The sequence below is a fragment of the Pipra filicauda genome, unplaced genomic scaffold, assembly GCF_003945595.2.
Source record: "Pipra filicauda isolate LSUMZ 115617 unplaced genomic scaffold, ASM394559v2 scaffold433_size896684_pilon, whole genome shotgun sequence".
In the NCBI taxonomy this organism is placed as follows: Eukaryota; Metazoa; Chordata; class Aves; order Passeriformes; family Pipridae; genus Pipra; species Pipra filicauda.
In genome coordinates this window covers 101,563-120,903 of record NW_024104569.1, presented here as the reverse complement: position 1 = coordinate 120,903, position 19,341 = coordinate 101,563, and the positions used below count along the sequence as shown (strand labels likewise).

Below are 19,341 nucleotides of genomic sequence, written 5' to 3'. Positions count from 1 at the left end.
GGGAGGGATTGTCCTTAAATTGTCAGATCAGAGCATTTCCTCACGGGTCAGCCTTATTTTTTCTTGTCTTAATAGCTCAAATTTGCATGCAGCATAACCAGACTTTTGATTCTTATATTAACCACAATTACACCAGTGGCAAGAGCATAAATGAAGGCACCATTTACCCCCGTGAGCTCTGACTGGAAGATAATTGCAACAAATGCTAAACAAAACCAGTTTTTGGCTTTCAGTTGATACCTACACATGCCTACATAAGAAAAATGCTGGAGTTCCTCTACCACGAATTGAATGGGCTGCTTCATGTGGAAATTGGTTAATTTGGCTTGTACTTCTACAGGAATATCCATCATCTCCCACATGCACGCTCTATTACACAGATAACACTCAAGCTGAATATTTCCTCTAATGGATCTTCTATTTGACACCCTCCTCAGTGTGGAACAGCCTGGACAGTGTCCGCTTCCAGAAATACTTGACCCATATATTTGACAAAGAAAGAAAGAAAGGAGAAAATGTATTATATTGGGCAAGATTTGTTAGGACAGTTCTGCACGAGCTTCTATTTTACACCATTATATTTTAACTTGCATTGTAGCATACAACAAACACTTGAAGACCTCTTTATACAGGGTCTTTTTGGATTAGTGAAGTATTAAGTGTTTGATGAACAGTAGCAATATTTCATAATATTTCCCAATATTGTGAGAACACAGCGAGAACACAAGAGTTTGAAACATTGCTGTTGCAGCTGTAGAAAATATAACAAAAATGAAAGAGTCTTTATGACTTGGCAAACTCCAGTGAACAAATACAGAAAAAAGACTTTTTCAATGATGTGATATTTAACTGCTCACACGGAGAAAGAATTAAAAAGCACTTTGCTTTCCATGCCTTGCTGCACAGGCACTGCCCTCATCCCACCCTGTGATGGCTCAGCTGACCTGACCACATACTCTAAACACATCATCTGAACAGAGGTTTTTGCAGCAAACAAGGACACGCATCATAATTCACATTGTTCATCACAGTCACTTTGCAACTGTGTCCTTTATTACACAAGCTACTTTATGTACTGCTGATGCTTGTTAAAAGAGACGCTAAGACAGAGCTGCCCGAGCTGCAGCTGAAGTATCTTGAAACTAATGCACTTAAATAATTGTCCTATTTCTCATCTTTCACCCTATACCCAGCTCTGTTTTGAAGCTGACGAGTCTGATAGGAAAAAAAACTGACATAAAATCTGTTCAGAGCCAGGATCTTTCAGACCAGGCTCTTTTGACCACTTTGCTTTTACTGTACAGCTGCATTTAACTCTCTAAATCTCGACACTTTCCTCCACCCTTATAACTTTGGTGGAAAAACAGTATATATCCCAGCAACAGGTACAGCTCATGTGACTGCAAGGTGAAGGTCCATGGCTGGCCTTCTTAGGAAAGCAGACATCTTCTCATTAGTGAACCACAGGAGCCTCCATTTGCTTCTGAAAAGCAGGGAAGAATCACCAAAAAGCTGGTAGGAACAGCAAGAAAACCAGTGCACCCGGGAGACTGCTGTTCCATTATTTATTACTTGCTAATAAATCAGAATCAGGCAATCCCAGAATGGTTTGGGTTCCTTAAAGACCATCTGCCATGGGCAGGGACACCTTCCACTATCCCAGGTTGCTCCAAGCCCCATCCAACCTGGCCTTGGACACTTCCAGGAATGGGGCAGCCACAGCTCCTCTGGGCCAGGTATTTCACTCTGTCTGGGCCAGCAGGTAGAAATTCAGCCTCAATGCTGTACATGCAACACGAAGCACAGTCTGGTGAGACTCCTACATGGGCAGACACATGAGCAACAAAGGGGTTTCCATCATTTTCCTTCTCATTATGCTCTTACAGGCGTATTTTCCATTTACAAGTTACATATTTAGGGCCACCCATAATGGAGCAGAACATCAGCAGGTGCTTCTGGAAATGCTGAATAAAGAAATTATTTTAAATTATATGGTACATTTTGCACTTGGTAATTTTTTAATGCTGTACATGGGCAGATGATCCTTCCTGCACTGGGACTGCGCTGCCTGGTTATGCCAACGTGAACGCTGGAGGAGATGCCAGCAGCCTCCTCAGCAGGCTCTGGGAAGCACAGGAAGGAGCTCCCAGTTTTCCTGACCACCACTACCACCAAGTGGTTTGTGTGTGAAGCTGCTGGGCACACGGTGCTTGTGCTCTCACTGAGCTGTTAGTAAAGGGGTGTTGGCATTAAAAATTCTTATTTTCTGAAGCTGCAACTAACATCTTTATTCATTGCTCACGCTGATATTATCAATTTGCAGCAGAATTAGAGCCCAGAATCAATACTATGCAATTTTGGTGGTTTTAGCTTTGTCTTTTTTACCAGTTCCATTTTTATTCCTATCTCAGGAATTAATTTTTTCTTTAAATACATGACTTAAGGTAAATTACTTAATGTGTCAAGATATGCTAGGCAAACCAAATATTACTATTAATAATCAAGTAAAAGATACAACTTTTTAATTTAATTACAGATAAAATTTACATTTCTCTAAGAAACTTAAAGACTACCAGAAATTTTTGTGTTTTTTTTTTTTTTAATAGTTTCAAACATCTTTTTTGTTAAGTAGCTTGCTCACTACAGCATCTGCAACTCAAGGCACAGGGGCACAAATTGCAAAATTACTACAAATAAAGAAAAAATTGCTTAGGGAAAATATGAAGTGTGAACAAAAAATAACCAGCAAGGAGCACACTAATCACAAACACTTATTTTTAATAACCTGGTTTTTATATAGGTTGAGTTTAACAACTGGCTTGTTTAACAGCTTTGCATTGACACTCTGTACACTCTACCAGAAGGTTCCAAGCTTGGCCAGAAGTCTGGAGTAGCTGCTGAATGGCTTCTTTGTTATTAAAAAGGTCATGCTAAATACTCAACACCCTGTAGCCTGTCTCAGCAGATAAGGGTTTTTTGATTGTTGTTGTTTGTTCTTGTTGGGGCTTCTTCAGTAAACTCAGCTGACCCTGAGGCATTTCCTGAAAATCTTTTATTCTAGAAGGCAGAGGTAAAAATGCTAAAAAATAGACCTTATTAGGGACTCAAACCCTCGGGTTTGACTCAGCAGCAGTCCCAGACTGTACTGAGCAAAATGAAACATACCTTTGAAAGTCTATTTTGCTTTTGTGGCAGCCACTATGGAAGAACTGTTAATCAAAATTTGGTCCTGGAGATGAAATCCTGAGTCACACAATGCAACAGTACTAACCAGACAGGTTTCCTGGTCTCTTTTTGCCCTCCTCCCTCCAAGCATTCAGTGCAGCTCCCTATCACAATTTGAACACACACACACAAAACCAAACAAAAAAACCCCAACAAAACAAAACCTAAAAAAAAAAATCCAAACAAAACCCCCACAAGCCCCTTGTAATAAACCCACCCAAAACCAACACCCCCCTCCAAAAGCCAGTGCTACCAATTTTAAGAACCACCGTCTCTCAATCGAGGTTCCTCCGAACCAGGCTCAGACACACAAGAATCTGAGCAGGATTCAAATTCCCTGATGCTGCAAAAGTAGCTGTGTGACTTAGCCAAGAAGTTAAGGACAGCACAGCTGCAGCCACAGACAGCAGGATATAAACCCAGATATTGAAGTATGATTTTTTTTCCCCTCTGCTACAAAAGAAACACAATCCACCCTCCCCATCCCTGCTCTGCCTCAAGTATTAGTTTCAAATTACTCACCCCTCCAAATGCACCACCACCATCTGCTCCTGGCATTGATTCCACCGAGCTGGTGCTGGCTATCTGAGGGAAACAACGACACAGAACAGTTTCAACACGGACATTCTTCCTAAAATATATTAAACATCAAAAAGAAAACAAAACAAAGAAAAACGGGTAAAAGAATTTAGAAGAAGAGAAAGCAAAAACAAAAGTTTGCTTTCAGCCCCTCATCTCTTCTCTTCTGAATACACTTTAATTCATAGAATCATATCACAGAAACACAGGATGGTTTGGGCTGGAAGGGACCCTAAAGACCATCTTGTTCCAACCCCCTACCACAGGCAGGGACACCTTCCACTAGACTGGGTGCACATGTTGCACATATGCTCAGCCACCCACAAATATGGGGTTGGCTCTGACGTGGATGACTTCACAGATGGCACCCAACTGCCACCTGCCTTAGAGTGCAACCTGTGCCTGCCCCCCACGTGCTGCAGAAAGCCAATGCCATGGTTTGAAGGACACCACCAGAGCCTGCCAGCCAAACCAGCAAGGGCTCTGTGCAGGCACTGCATTCAGACAGGAACAAAATGTACTCCATTCAAACACCACTCAGTTAACTTTTTCTTCATTTCAATACATCTCAATTTCTTCATAAATGCAAAATGGCACCTCTACACATATATTCATATAGAATTCATAGACAATATTCATGCATCTATATGTATTCAATAGATGCAGATGGCAAATAACAAGCTCGTTTACATTTAGCACCAAAATCACAGGCTGCATCTTAAAAAGAAAGGAAAACCATCTCCTCTGCCATTAATTTACAGGGAGTCTGCTAGTTTACAGGGGGTTCTTAAACTATGAGACCCTTTATGATAAATTCCCCTGTTACTCCCACAGATCATTCTTCCTTTGTCAGTCAGACAACATCTCTTATTTCGAGGTTATCCAAAAAGCCAGTGCATTCTGGCACTCTGGCTTCATTCCATTTGAAAGCAAAAAGGTTTAACCTCTGTTATTAGAAACAACATGACCTGTACCCTGAGTAAGCAGCCAAACTGAAGAGCTATTAATCTTGATACCTCACTGTATCTATTTCTATTCTAATACAATCAATCGGCTCTTTAGAACAAAGAAAGGAGCAAATGCATCCCCTGGGGCCAGGCTTATGCCACCTCAGAGCACTTCCTCAGGGAATGAGACTGCATTAAAGGGAAGCATCACTCCTCAGCTCTAGCCAGCTATTTCTGCCTCCACAAAACCCAGCAACCCTAAGGTCTTCACATCACCTGCTCCTCAGTCCTGTGGAAAGGGGTTCTTTTCACTGGGATCCTAAACCAATTCAGGGATTTATTCTGCCTAGTAAAAGGACATCTTTGTGCTGTGACAGGGCACTTGGGAAAGGGAAAATGTGGAGAAAAGTAAAAAAAAAAAAGGGATCTGAAGAAGAGATTGAAAAAACTCCCAGTGAGTTTAGGGAAGAGTAAACTTCTCCAGTTGCCTGTTCAGGTCCTCATGTCCATTTAATGTTTACTTGGAATAATGGGTTAAAAATCAAATACCCTGTACTCTTAACTGGAAAATATTTCAAAAGGGCTTCTCCTTGTTATGCTATCATTGCCACTCACAGTGTGTAAGATCTGGTATGAACACAGTTATTGAGATTTTTGTCAAAACTACCCAGAACTATGGGGAGAGACAGAAACTACGAAGGGAAATAGTGATGGTTCAGCATCCAAAAATCATAGTTTAACTAACAGAAGTATTCTCAGTCTTAAAGCTCTGGGATGCCACTTCCACAGAGCTCAGCTCTCTGCAGCACTTTTCCTTGCCAGCCTCCAATACTGCACAAACTGGCTCCTTCCCCACACACCATGAGCCTCTAACTCTTCTTAGATCAAGCAGTGGTAGAAGAGGTCCTTCTTCTTGGGAACATTTTTAGATGGCTTTAAAAACACCCTTCACATAGCCTGGAAATGCTGCAGGTGAAAATGGAGAACTAAGCCACAAAGGAATCACTAAGCTTCCTCAGAAGACTTTTCTTTAAAAGACTGCTGCTCCCCTTATCCTGCCTGGGACTGACTGGACACGACACTGAATATTCCCCTCCTGAGAGTTCATTGATTGCTGAAGGTTATTGCACAGGCATAATGTGAAGAGTCAGGTCAAATTTTGGATCTCTGCACCTCCCAAAACCCACAAGTCTTCTGTAGGCAGATTTCAGGCTGAAATCAACCCCTAATGCTGGGATGAGCTTATGTAAGTCAGCAGGGAGACAGGGGCACGGCCAGAGGTGCATGTAAAGGCATGCACTGATCATGAACTGCAACCAGCCCTAAGCACTGTAACACAGTAAATGCATGGCCAAGGATGGAAGAAAAGCAATTTGACCCTTTTTCTACGGGCTTATTAGAACCAGAGACCAACTTGTAGTAGTTGTTACAGATCCAGCCTGGGATCCATGAGTGCATATCTATTTCTTGACTCATGAGAGCAAAAAAGATGATTATTGTCATTTTCCCCTCTAAAGTAGCTGCCCAATATTCCATAGATGATGAGATATGCACGGTGGATGCTGCCTACCACAGGGTATTGCAACTAAGAATGCTCTCAGTATTTGTCCAGTTTTCCTTACAGAAATACTTTCAGCTCCTTTTAACTGACAGCAATTTCTGCCACATTTAGCTGTGACATCAGTTTTCAAAGCTGATTATCTAGAGAAGCTAATCTCCTAAAAATGCAGGTTAGCATTCTGGCATTAAGGAAATTATGGTGCAGACTGTATTAATATCATACTCAGGGATAAACCAGACTCCTGCTCTGCTTGACTTCTATGAAGACCAGAGCACAAACATGTGGCTACGCCACGAACACAGAAGCAAAATCAAACAGAATTTACAAAGCAAGATAATTATTATGAAGTTGAACAGATGCTGTGTCTTAATTACACAAAAAAGTGTGTTTATTAGTTTGCTTATTAGCAAAAGATTTTTCTCCATCAGAGCATCCTGGCTCTGAAGGCAGCCATGAGTTAAATGAAAAAGACAGGCAAGGACTGATTATTTTCTTTTTTTTTTTCTGAGTATTTTTAGCTGCTGAATAGTTCAGGAGCAGTAAGCCATGCCAGATTCTGAAAACAGCTCATTGCTGACTGCTACCAGCAATGGGATTCTAGACCCTGTGGAGGTTTGGGAAGATCTCCACTGTCAGTCTGATAATACTGGGATGAAAAGGCATATCCAACATCTCTCCTGAGGCTCCTGGGAAATCAGTCAGATAAAAATCCAGATTATTGAGTCACTGAAGCAGTCCTGGGAAAGGAGAGACGTCAAAAATTGTTAGGTACCCAAACAGAAAAAACCCGAACAGTTTAGGAGGGCAGGGGAGGGGGAAGATAAAAAGCTCCCAAAGTTCAATCTCTGCAGATGGACCTTCTCTTCCTCTGCTCCAAGATCTACTCTGTCTGAAATCATCAAGTCCCAGGCAGCACTGCATGAAATTCCTAATTATTTTGCTCTCCCAGGCCCTCTCCTCTCGAGCTCGTAGCAAATGCCTGTGGCTAAGGTTATCACCATCATTTTCTAGTTGAATGGAGAGATACTGTTGTTGTCCTCATGTGAATACTTCCAAAACAAAACTCCTAGCAAATACAGCACAGAGTGACACATTATGGCTGTAGAGAAACAGAATCAACTTTCAAGATTATCTGGCATATTTAGTTGAAGACTACTTTTTCTGAAATATATTTATTATCTATAAGAAAGAATTTTAAGATCCGTTTAAAATGCATCAATTTTAAGTCTTTTTAAGCCCTGCAGGGCTGAGTAACTGTAGATGTGTAGGTTTTAACTGTTAATAAAACTGCTCTGGCAAAGGAGAATGAAGCACTGGTACTTACTGAGGAATCAGGAAGATGCTCCTCCTCTTGTGAAAAAGAGCTATTGAAAGCTCTGAACGTCTCACTGTTCTGTTTGTGCTTTTCAATTGTGGCTTGAATGACCTGAGACAAAATTCCAGCAGAGATGAGAAGCATCATAAAAAAAAAAAACACTTTCATAGGAAGATGGGTAGGATTATGATTTGATAAAAAACCCTTAGACTTGTATAAATGAAAGGGAAACTTAAAAAATCTTGAGCGGTGGTGTTAACTCACTAGTGTTTAGGTTAAAAACTAGAACTGCCATCAGACAGGGTCTCTACAGGTCAAACTGCAAGAACATACAAGGCCTGATGCCTCAGTCTCCTCTCTCACTGAGCTTGAGGACTGCAGGAAAGGGGAGCCCATTGGAGCCGCCAGACACTTTGTGGAGCCAGTGGGTCAGCACTGGACCCTGACTGGCCTCCACATCTCTCCAGGAGTATCTCCACCAGACTGGCCCACCCAGCTTCCTTGCACAGCCACATTCATCCAGAACCCCAGACAGTGAATTTTAAATGCTGCCAGCATGGTGATTGCTTCCCCTTATCATTAGTGTTTTGTACTAACCTGAATCCATTCCCTCTTCTCCTCTTCTGTCCTGTTAAAACAAAAGAAAAACAGAGGAAACATCCTCATTTTACTTCCAATATTTTCAGTAAATTCAATTCACAGCTTTATATCCATCAAGATTTTAGCTTTACTATCCACTATTTTATAAACATTATTAAAAATATTTGACCCTAGTTATTAGAAAATGTCAAAAATATTTTAATTACTGATACAGTAGAACTTACAAGCACTACTATAAACGCTGAAAACATTCAATAAAGGCAATCAACACAGCACTGTAACACACTTTGGCTTAGGACCAACATTCTCTTGCATATCTAAGTTACACATCTCTGCTGCTTCCCTCATGGTTTAAAGCTTTGTCACACTTGCACAGCCCCTAGATCATCAATTTCTCCACATTTATTAACAAAACTCCCAAGACTGAACAAGTACTACACCTGGCTTGTAGTTCCAGCGATCTCTTTTTTCCTGTTATGGAAAACGTATGAGTCACGTTTTGCTTGGCAATTTCTTGGACCTGCAAAAAGAACAAGTCAGCTTCCTACTCATCCATCTTGTCTTTCCATCATTTTTAATGACTTACAAATATTCTTTGAAATGCTCAGTCGAAAGGATCATTCTGAATATGGTACAGAGGTAGAAAAAGCAAGGGATTGTTTTCACAGTTACTTGTCTTGCTACAAAACTTGTGGATCTGTATCATCAACCAGTCCCCTAGAGCAGCAGGGGAGAAGGTGGCTCCTGTGTCAGCCAGGGGACCAGGGAAGGCTTTCAGTCAAAGCATGTACACAGTGACCATTATTCTACTTCCCTCCGAATGGTTACCTTATAACAACTCAAAAAACAACCCCGAAAAGAGATACAATCACAGAATCATTAAGGTTGGAAAAGACCTCTAAGATCACCAAGTCCAAGGGTCAACCCAGCATCACCATGTTCACCACTGAACCACGTTCTCAAGTGCCACATCCACACGGTTTTTTGAACACTTGCAGGGATGGTGGTTCCACCACTGACCAAGGCAGCCTGTGCCAGGGCTGGACAGCCCTTTCAGTGAAGAAATTTTCCCTAAAATACAATCTAAACCTTCCCTTGTGCAACTTGAGGCCGTTTCCTCTCATCCTGTCACCTGGGAGAAGAGACCAACCCTCACCTGGCTACACCCACCTTCCATGGAGTTGTAGAGAGCGAGAAGGTCCCCCCTGAGCCTCCTTTACTCCAGTCTGAATCCCCCCAGCTCCCTCATCAGACTTGTGCTCCAGAGCCCTCCCCAGTTCCATTTTCCTTCTCTGGACACACTCTGCCACCTTAAGGTCTTTCTTGTAGCGGAAAAGCTGGATTGATCGGAAGTGATCCGAAGCTGGATTTTAGAATTTTATTATGTTTTTATATGCATACAGTGTTATGTTTTTTGGATTCAGCAGGGATCTGAGGCTATCAAGTGGAGAAGCATTAAAACAGGGAAAAAAAAGAGATGCAAACCTGCAGTCCTGCAATGTCCATCTTCTCTCGGACACTGAACTTCTGGCCGATCAGCCTCAGTTTTGGCACACAGTATAGCACCATGCTGTTAAACTGCAACAACACAGGAGTTTAACTTAGGGGTTACAATGCTGGACACGCCCTGCATTGGGACAGTTTAGGCCTCTGGTGTGTTTTATTCTTAAGAAGAGGTTTAAGGTGAAAGCTGGGCTCAGGGATCATTACTGAAAGCAATGGGCAGACAGAAACATGTCAGCCAGTCACTTCCCACTTCTGCCCCTCCCTCTGCATTTGACTGTCTTGAGAGCACAAGAGCTCTTCCCTCAGTGCCAGCAAGAGCTGGCCACCACCTGCAGCAACGTGGTGTGGCTGGAAACAGCCTCCTCTGGCACTCCACAAAAACTCAGCCTCTGGGGAGGGAGATGGGAAAGACCCCTTTGGATCTGATAAGGCATCACTAAAATCACAGCATGGAAGAAGGAAGGAAATCCTCGAGCAAAAGCTTCAAGGGAAAACTGCTGCTGAGAAGGAGTAGCTGGGCTCAGCTAGTGAAGGCTTTTTGTATTTGAGCTTAGAAAGATGGGAATGTACCACAGAATCATAGAGTGGTTTGGGTTGCAAGTGACCTTAAAGGTCATCTCACACCAACCCCCTCCCATGGGCAGGGACACCTTCCCAGGTTGCTCCAAGGCCCATCCAACCTGAGCACAACTCTGAAAAGAAAAGAGCAACATAAAGCACTCACCAGGAATAAATACCTATCCTGTGCTGTGCCATTCTTTGCTGAAAGTTTCTGAATATGTCCTTCTTTAATGAGCTCATTGGCTGGGTTAACAATATCCTCTTCACCACCCAGGCGCTCATAGACTTCCAAAAGCTTGTGCATCTTTTCCTGCAAGTACAAAAATCCAGCAATTTAAATTTAAAAATTTATTCCACTTGGTCAATTGCCCATTGTGTCATTTCTGTGGTAAGTGTAAATAAGTTGGAAAGAAAATAAGTGTTTTGCTTCTGCTATAGCTTTGGATTTTCATGAATACCTGTTGCATACTCTTCAGTTCTCCTCCCCACTCTGGATTAGTCACCCAGGATTGTACCATTTTAATGATATTTTGAGGTGAATCTATTTGATATTTTTAGTCACTACTGTTCAACAATAAGTACGTATCACAGAATCATAAAGGTTGGAATAGATCTCCAAGATCTTCAAGTCCAAACCCTTTGGAACCATTATCTTCGGAAGCAATGACACTGGGTCCAGTAAAATCAATGGCCAAGTTGGAGACCAATACATTACCAAATAATTTCCAAGTTTTAATTTATTAACCCAGCTTCCACTCTACATCTCAGACTAAGATTCCTTCCACAGTGTGTTCATTTCTCAGCTTCTGAGAAGTGTCACCTCTTGTGTCTGCTGCTGATACAACTGGAGGGAGGTCTCCATCAGGAAGCACGGTCACATTCTGCAGCTCTAAGCTAAGCCTAAAACCTCAGCTGTCTGAGGAATTCTGCAGTCCTACACAGGAGCCTCCATGGCCAAAAGTACCTCTGAAATAGGCCAGGCCAAAATTCTTAAAATATAATTTTCATGCACTACAGGAATCCCTATATCTTGGTAAAAATTTTTATGAAGGGATTACTACTTCCTGTCCAGCAAAACAGTGTTTCTACTTTACATTAAGTCATCCAAATATTAAAGTCCCTCTATACAGTATTAAAATGGATAAAGGTAACACCTTCATCCACTTTATTAAGCAGTACAGAAGCTGTAACAAGTTAAAATAAGAAAGGTGTGTAACCCCTGCTCCCGAATTACAGCCTTTGGAAAGGTTTAGCTTTCAACCTCAAGCTGGACAGATGTGGTCCAAATGGCACTGTCAGCAAATGGTCAGGAAGTGAGGACCAAGACTGATGGTCATGGTCAGTATCCATACCCAAATATATGCCCAAACACACCTCTAAATCATACCTCTACCTACCCAGAGATTAAGCTGAAATTTCAGGTCTTCACACACTTTATTTATTTCCATTTGACTCAAGAATTTTCACCATAAATATGTATCACGCCAATTCCTGTCCTAATCAGTTCTTCTGACCAATGAGTAAAGAAACAAACAGTGAAAAAAAAAAGCCACCAAAAAAAGAAACACAAACTCTAACCATTAAAATAAATACTGCAAACAAAATGGAAGGTGGGGGATGTGGACTAATGACAAATACACAAATCACCCAAGCATCAAAAGGCAGATTTTTTTTCCACCAAATGGGAAGACAAGCAAGAGATCCTGCTAATTTACAAAGAAACAAACAAGCAAACAACCAATAGTTAACTTCTCAAACAGTTTTTTTTTTTAAAGGGGAAACTAGAACGCTAAGAATAGATCCAAAACCTGAGGAACATCTGCACTTCTAGGATAAATCAGCTTTGGAAGCATGATTTATTTCTTCTACTGCACCACAACAGGAGGAAGAAGCCAACACTCAGTTCAAACCTCCACTAACTTTTGGAGATTTTGCTACAGCACTCTCTTTCCTTTTGGTCTGGCTTGGACCTCATGCAGCAAAATTATTACAGCAGCCTTTTCCAATAGGTTTTTGTGTACTAACAGAAAAAGCATCTAACACAGAAAGCCACGAGCCAGTAGCTTCATATTCCTGCTGTCTGCAGAGATACTGCACACAGCCCCCAGGAAAAGAGTTTTTAGAGGCCTCAAACCAGAAAAATTTCCACCAAAATATATCCTTATCAAGAGAACACACCAGACTCAAACAGAAACAGATGGTTTCCTCACTGTGTTTTCAGACATACTGAAAATACACAGACATCAGCTGGTTACTGCCCCAGAGCAGCCACAGGAAACGTGGTCTCGTGGTGTCCCCACCGGCTGGGGAGGAAGTAAGAGTCTGAGAGGGAAGGGGACATAAACCTTGCACCCACAAATGGCCAGTGGGTATTAAGCTGGACACACAGCATTTCAGATCTATTAAATACAAAAGGTCCTGAGACACCTGGGTGCACCTGGGTGCAACTATAAAGTCCATTTACTTTTATGGTAATGCACTAGAGCTCTTCTATAGGTAAAACAGTTGCCAATGTTCAAAATACCTGTGGTCTGACTGCCCAGCTTCTGAAGTGCAGCTTTCCAAAGCTACTGACACATGCTAAATGCACACTCGGTGCATTTAAGACGAGCCAAAATCAAATCAAAGCAACCTTCAGTCTGCTGAAGGCCTATAGGACTACAAAACCAGCGTGAAAACCTGCAAGGACACCTTATGAATGGACCTAATTGGAATGCTTTCAATGCTTTTCAAGGAAAAGCAAATAATGAGATTTGTGAAGACCTCCTTTTTCAACCCATTGGGTCCTTAAAAACAAGGAAAATGAAATTTAAGCCCAACAACACACAGAAACTGCATTTACAATACAGAGAACTCAGAGAGCCAACGGATGTTTAAAGCCTGACTGACAGTACTTGAAATACCTCCCCAGTCTACTGTACTGAGCCTGTTGCAATGAGAAACTATCAGTTCAGCCAAGATCCCAATTCATTCTGGAATTGCTACTCACCATCTTCCGGATGGCTGCATTGGAATGGTTCGCTGCCGTCGATATCAGCTCCAGGGACTCTGCAAGAAAGGCACCAACAGTTATGCATTCTCCACATTACATCTGTTAATAGCACCTTGGGGTTTTTTTTCACCTCCCTGATTATTATTTTTTTGTCAAAATTGCTGTCATAGACACAATCACTTCTGCACGTTCAGCTGATCCGTGTGTGTTTAATGTCTCACCTTTCTTTCCTAAAAGTCCAGATGAGCCAAAGCTCACAGTGACAAAAAAGTCCATCTTCTAGGAATCACCTGCTAAAAGTTAAGTCTCACTTAGGTCTTTACAAGCATGTTTTTAAGACTGCTTTTCTAGAACAGGCCTTGCCTGCTTACAGTAATGTGGACCCTGTTTTGGCTGAGATCAAAAATTCCTCAAAACAAAGAGAAGTCCATTTCTCCTGTTTCTCCGTGTGAACAGAGTCTAACTGATTTTCCTGGCAAGAAATATACATTGAAATACAATACACATTTAAAACCATTCTTACTTTCTTCCTCTGGCTATTGCAAGGATGTCCGTCCATCTTTGTCCCTGGCCATACAACAGATTAAACAAAAATGCCAGATGTTCTACCAGGACAAACTTCAATATATGGTCTCTGCCTATTTTTCCTAGAGCTGGCACCCCAACCCTTTTCTTCTCTACTCCAAAAGCATTCAAAACCCCTTTGTTTGGCAATAATTTGATTAATTAAAATCTCCATTTCTCCTACAGTCCTGGGGGTAAGTATCTGAACATATGAAGAAAAAAGTGCCCAAGATTTAATTGTGCTCATTAGACAGAGAGGAGTTTATAGGTACTTTCAGCATCTTTCCTGTCTGGAGATTCTTCTGGAAGTTTCTTTAAATAGTCCTTCAGGAGAAGCTCGTAACGAGGAATCCTTTGCACTGGTTCAAGCATGTGATGCTGTAAAGTCAGGTTTCCACACACCTCCTGTTTCTGTAACAGAGAGAAAACAAGCACAGGAGGGTTTGGTTTTGTTCCTGCCTCTGGTGTTAAACAGCAATGAAAAACGTCCATTTACATAAACCAGAGGAATATAGAGGAACTCCTCAACCATCATGGAATGACAGACTCATCAGGCTGGAAAACACCATCGAGATGATCAAGTCCAAACATAAACCTAACACTGCCGAGGCCACCACTAAACCCAAGTCCTCAAGTGCCACATCTCTACACCTCTTTAAAATCCCTTCAGGGATGGTGACTCCACCACTGCCCTGGGCAGCTGTGCCAGGGCTGGACAACCCTTTTGGTGAAGAAATTTTCCCAACAGCCAACCTAAACCACCCCTACTACAACCTCAGGCTGTTTCCTCTTGTCCTGTTCCTTGTTCCCTGGGAGCAGAATCTGCCATACTCCCAGCTCCCCCCTCCTGTCAGGGAGTTCTGGAGAGTGAGAAGGTCCCCTCTGAGCCTCCTTTTCTCCAGGCTGAGCCCCCCAACTCCCTCAGCTGCTCCTCATCAGACTTGTGCTCCTTCCCCAGCTCCCTTCCCTTCTCTGGACACGCTCCAGCTCCTCAAGGTCTTTCTTGTCGTGAGGGGCCCAAAACTGCCCCCAGGATTTGAGGTGTGACCCCACCAGTGCCCAGCACAGGGGCACAGTCCCTGCCCTAGGCTGAGGCCACACCATGGCTGGTACAGCCCAGGTGCCCTTGGCCTTCCTGCCCACCTGGGCTCCTGTTCAGCCACACCAGCACCCCCAGATCCTTTTCCAGTGGGACACCTTCCAGCCTCTCTGCCCCCGAGTAGTGCTGCAGGGGGCTGTTGTGACCCAAGGGCAGGACCTGGCACTTGGCCTTCTTGAACTTCATACAGCTGGCCTCAGCCCATCGATCCAGCCTCTCCAGATCCCTCTGAGGAGCCTTCCTGCCCTCCAGACACAAGAGCTGACAGGTTTCATGTGAACCTTTGTCCCACGTGTGGCATTTTCTGCAGATATGCAACAATGTTCTTGCAGATTCTGTGTTTCCTCACAGGCTCAGAAAAGGTCTTGTCACCCCCACGGCCCTGTGTAGCATTGTTCCCCACAGACTACACAAAACCAGAATGCCCCTGGAGATATACTGCTTGCTAGAGCTCACTGCAGGAGCAGCACACACTGCTCACACCCATGAAAGGAAGAGCTGCCTCAAATTCTACTTATTTTTCACTTGACCAAGAAGCATGGGGGGGGTTGAGACAGATTACATTAAATATCAGCCGATAAGGCACCGATGTGCTCTGCTTGCAACAGCACTCAGTGTTGGAGTGTACCTGTTTTCACAGGATCCCTATTTAAAAAAAAAAAAAAGCCAAGGGATGTTTCTATTTCAAAGAGAAGGAGAGATGAGAATCTCAGAAAGAAGCAGTAACTTGCTTTAAAGCACACAGGAAGTTCCTGCTAGCGATGTAATCTGACTCCACAGCAGCATGTTAACCACATACACACACATGCTCCTCTCCACAGCATTATTTTTACATCAGCTCACTAACGTGAGTGTTTCTAGTGTAAACAGCCTCTCCACAACCACATTAATTTCTCAGAGAAAGGCGCTTGTTTCAAGTATCTGCAATTTCCTCATAAATATTCCAGCCCACACCACTCTGCTGACTCGCTCTGTTCTCATAGCAAAGCCTGGAGATAATGGGATGAATGCCTGAGAGGAAAATACTGGCTTTCCTTCCAGAAATCCAAAGGTGTAAATTTACTTTCAAAAAGTATCTTGTCACAGTGTAGCAAGGTGAGCAGTATTTCTGTTTAGGGGAGCTGAAGTGAATTTATCATCTCTCAAGAGTTTTACAGCACCATATTTCCCAGAAAAATACAAGTGGGATGGAAAGAATCAGAGATTCCAGGGCACAAAACTGCATACCATTACCACTTGGATTATATTTCCAAATCCACTTACTATAACTTTCTCCATGGTCTTTTTATTTCTACAATAGGATGAACCTTAACATAGAACAGCAATAGGGAAGCAGAGGAGGAGGTCACTCCAAGGCTCAGTCAGTTGTATTCACACACCAGTGCCCCTTTCTGAAAAGGCAGCACTGACAAAATAAACTGTTCCAAATAGGAAAAGGTTCATGCTATGCAATTTTAAAAGTTTACAGAGTTTACATTGGAATTCTAATGACTTTACTAGGGGAAAGATAAATGTTTATTCTGTGTTTAACTCATGTGAGAATACAAAGCACATACATATAATATATAAACATTATTCATTATATGTTGTATATATTTAAAAGTATTTATGTGATGGCAGGAGAATGTTGACAAACCAAAAGTCATAATAAACTCACCAGCTTTTAAGTTTTGGCCCCAGCAGGTAGATGTGAACTGAACAGAAAGTATGTTTATCTTCAAGGTCAGCTAAAATCAACTTGTTAAGTCACAGTCATCCACTTATTAGTAATTTGATTTTTGCTTTCTGTTTTCTCTAGTTTAACATAATTAGTAACTGTGAATGCCTTAAGCTGTATATTATATATATACTATTCCATTAGCAGCTTAGGTAGACCATGCATTCCTGCAGGATCACAACACTCTTCAGCTGGTATGCTGGAAACTAATGGTGGCTTTTGTTAGCCCAGAGATAGGTCAGATGAGTGGACTAAGCATTCTGGGCCAAATCTCTGCCTCCTGCAGCCACAGCCATTGCTGTGAAGCTGCCAGTAAATGCCCTACAGCACAATCCTGTCATCAGCAGGCTCCAGAGCTTCACCTCCTGCCTGCACTGCCAGTGCCCACACTGCCTGCCAAGGGTTCTGCTCAAGCAACAGCACAACTTCTCCTAGGCTGGGACAGGCACAGACTGACAGGTATCACACATCATTTGTGCTGGAAGCTTGGTGGTGGGAAGAGACAGATGAATCTCGTGGAGGGCAGATGGCTGTGCTGTAGGGAAAGCAGCCCCAAACGGATTTACTCCACAGAAAGCCATGTACATGGCTTGGCACAGGCTGAAGACAGAAGAACACTGCCCTGCCACGCATGCAGGCTGGGTGCAGGCAGAAGAAGGGTAAGATAAAGCCCTGTGGAGCAGCAGCATGGTAGGAGAGGACCTCCCCCAGCCTCTGCTTCGCCAAGCTTCTGTCTGAGTCATGGCTGCAGCCCTGAGCCTCCACACAGGGCCTCTCATCTCCCAGGTTGCTGGGGGATTACTTGATTCCTGACAGCTGGCCCAGCCACAATCCTCCCATTTAGGGCAGGCAGCTGTGCTCCCTGCTCAGCTTAACCCCCTCCTTGCCAGCCCTTCCCTTCCAAAGGACTGTATCTGCTTTCCCAGGACTGGCACAGGGATGCTCTCGAGCTGCTGGAGCCTCCTGCATCCCTTCAGCTGGCCCAGGGCCTGAGGGGAATAGAGCAGTTTTACAAACACACCAGCATAAGCAGAGCCCTTCCCCTCTCCCCAAGCAGCTTTTTGTATAATGATGAGAAAACACATGAAAATCCCTGCTAAGCATCCTCCTGTGGAACTGTGATCCTGAGAGAGGTTGCATTGCAGCCTCTTCAGGAGCCTCAGGAAAACCAGTCCAAGAGCAGATGCTGTCAGTGATATATGTCCAAATTCAAACACATCCGCCTCAGAATGAAAATGTACTTATTAAAAGCCAATTTAAATTAGTAATGAAGAAAACAAAGCAAAAAGAGTCAGAATTGCTGGGCCAGTGGTGAAGTTTCGTTCTCTGACTTCTGACATCTTCAATCACAGAATCATGGGATGGTTTGGGTTGGAAGGGACCTTAAAGACCATCCAGTCCAACCCCTTTCTGCTAGACCAAGTTGCTCCAACCTGGCCTTGACCACTTCCAGGGATGGGGCAGCCACAGCAACTCTGAGCAACCTGTGCCTGGGCCTCACCACCCTCACAGGGAAGAATTTGTTTCCAATACCCAATCTAACCCTGCCCTCTGTTACTTTAAAGCCATACAAAAAAATTAAATAAAATCTTGAGTGGAGAAAAGCTACCTATGTGAAGAGTATGTGTCACAGCAAAAGAGAGAAAGGACTGCCACTAAAACTGTGTATTTTTAGTATTAGCGTGGTATTGTCTTGTAGCTGAACACTGGGAAACAAATAAACTCACACAAATAAATGAGGACCTCTCGGTCCTGGTTCCTGCCAGGACACAGTTAATTTTTTCCAGCAGCTGGGAGGGGGCATGGCCAGGACCCAGAGGTTATTTGATACCTTTCCATACCATTCCATACCACCTTGTCATTGCCAGGGTGGGGGGAAAGGGATTCTCTCTCTTGTAGGGGGAGAAGCGAGGTGTAGTTTTGGAGTCTTGGTGGGGACACTAAATTGGGGAGCATCATTCCCCAACGATCTCTGAGCCTTATTATGCCAATTAACAACATACCTGTATGTTCTGAACAACGTCTTTGAAGGGAGAGGACCTCTGCATACATGTGTTCACTATGTCCATCGCCCTGTCAAAGTTCTTCACATATTCTCCATACATCTTCAGAAAAGGAGCAAGTTTCTGTAGGATATCTCCCAGCCGTGGGTTGACACTCCTGTGAGAAAGAGACAGGTAAGTATGGAAATCTCTGGAAATCAGAAGCGTCTTCAGAGAGAAAACACAGCTGTAAGACTTCCACAGCTGTCTCCCACATGCACAAGCACTTAAACACATGTGCAATCAAGACAGTCAGGCTAAGTTTAGTTTAAAGTAATTTATACAGTACCCCAGATGAAACCTCAAATATTAATCCTGATGTACAAGGGATGGTATTTCTGCCCCCACTGTCACTCTCTTAAGTGAAGGGCAGATTCAAACTGACCATGCATTGTTAAAGGAACATCTGTATATCTCTTATGCCCAGCACAAAATCTCGTGGGAAACATTTACATTTTAAAAATAATCTTTTCCACCACAGCCAAACATCTGAAGAGGTTTTAATGCAAAGAGATGGTTCAGTTCAGCTGAGTAGTCCCTGGGGGCTGGGCACATATTTGCCTGGAGACACCCACCCCTCCATCCCAGGCTGGAGCAGCAGTAGCCACACATCTCTCTCTCCTCCAAACTCAT

The 19,341-nt window shown here is 43.0% G+C and overlaps 1 protein-coding gene across 9 annotated transcripts in view; it reads right to left on the bottom strand.

The window, feature by feature from the left end:
* The window catches only part of FGD3 (FYVE, RhoGEF and PH domain containing 3), a 108,671-nt gene that overhangs the window by 14,330 nt on the left and 75,000 nt on the right, over nt 1-19,341 (bottom strand). For all 9 annotated transcript variants that reach the window (XR_003542834.2, XM_039385768.1, XM_027732581.2 and 6 more), the window contains exons 7-15: nt 18,670-18,826; nt 14,123-14,261; nt 13,284-13,342; nt 10,458-10,604; nt 9,713-9,805; nt 8,668-8,747; nt 8,225-8,255; nt 7,637-7,738; nt 3,748-3,810 (exon numbers count right to left, since the gene is read on the bottom strand). Coding sequence is in view for 8 of the 9 variants with exons in the window: in XM_039385768.1 (XP_039241702.1) it covers nt 3,748-3,810; nt 7,637-7,738; nt 8,225-8,255; nt 8,668-8,747; nt 9,713-9,805; nt 10,458-10,604; nt 13,284-13,342; nt 14,123-14,261; nt 18,670-18,826 (871 nt within the window). In the remaining variant the exon portion in view is untranslated. The remainder of the gene's footprint in view (nt 1-3,747; nt 3,811-7,636; nt 7,739-8,224; nt 8,256-8,667; nt 8,748-9,712; nt 9,806-10,457; nt 10,605-13,283; nt 13,343-14,122; nt 14,262-18,669; nt 18,827-19,341) is intronic.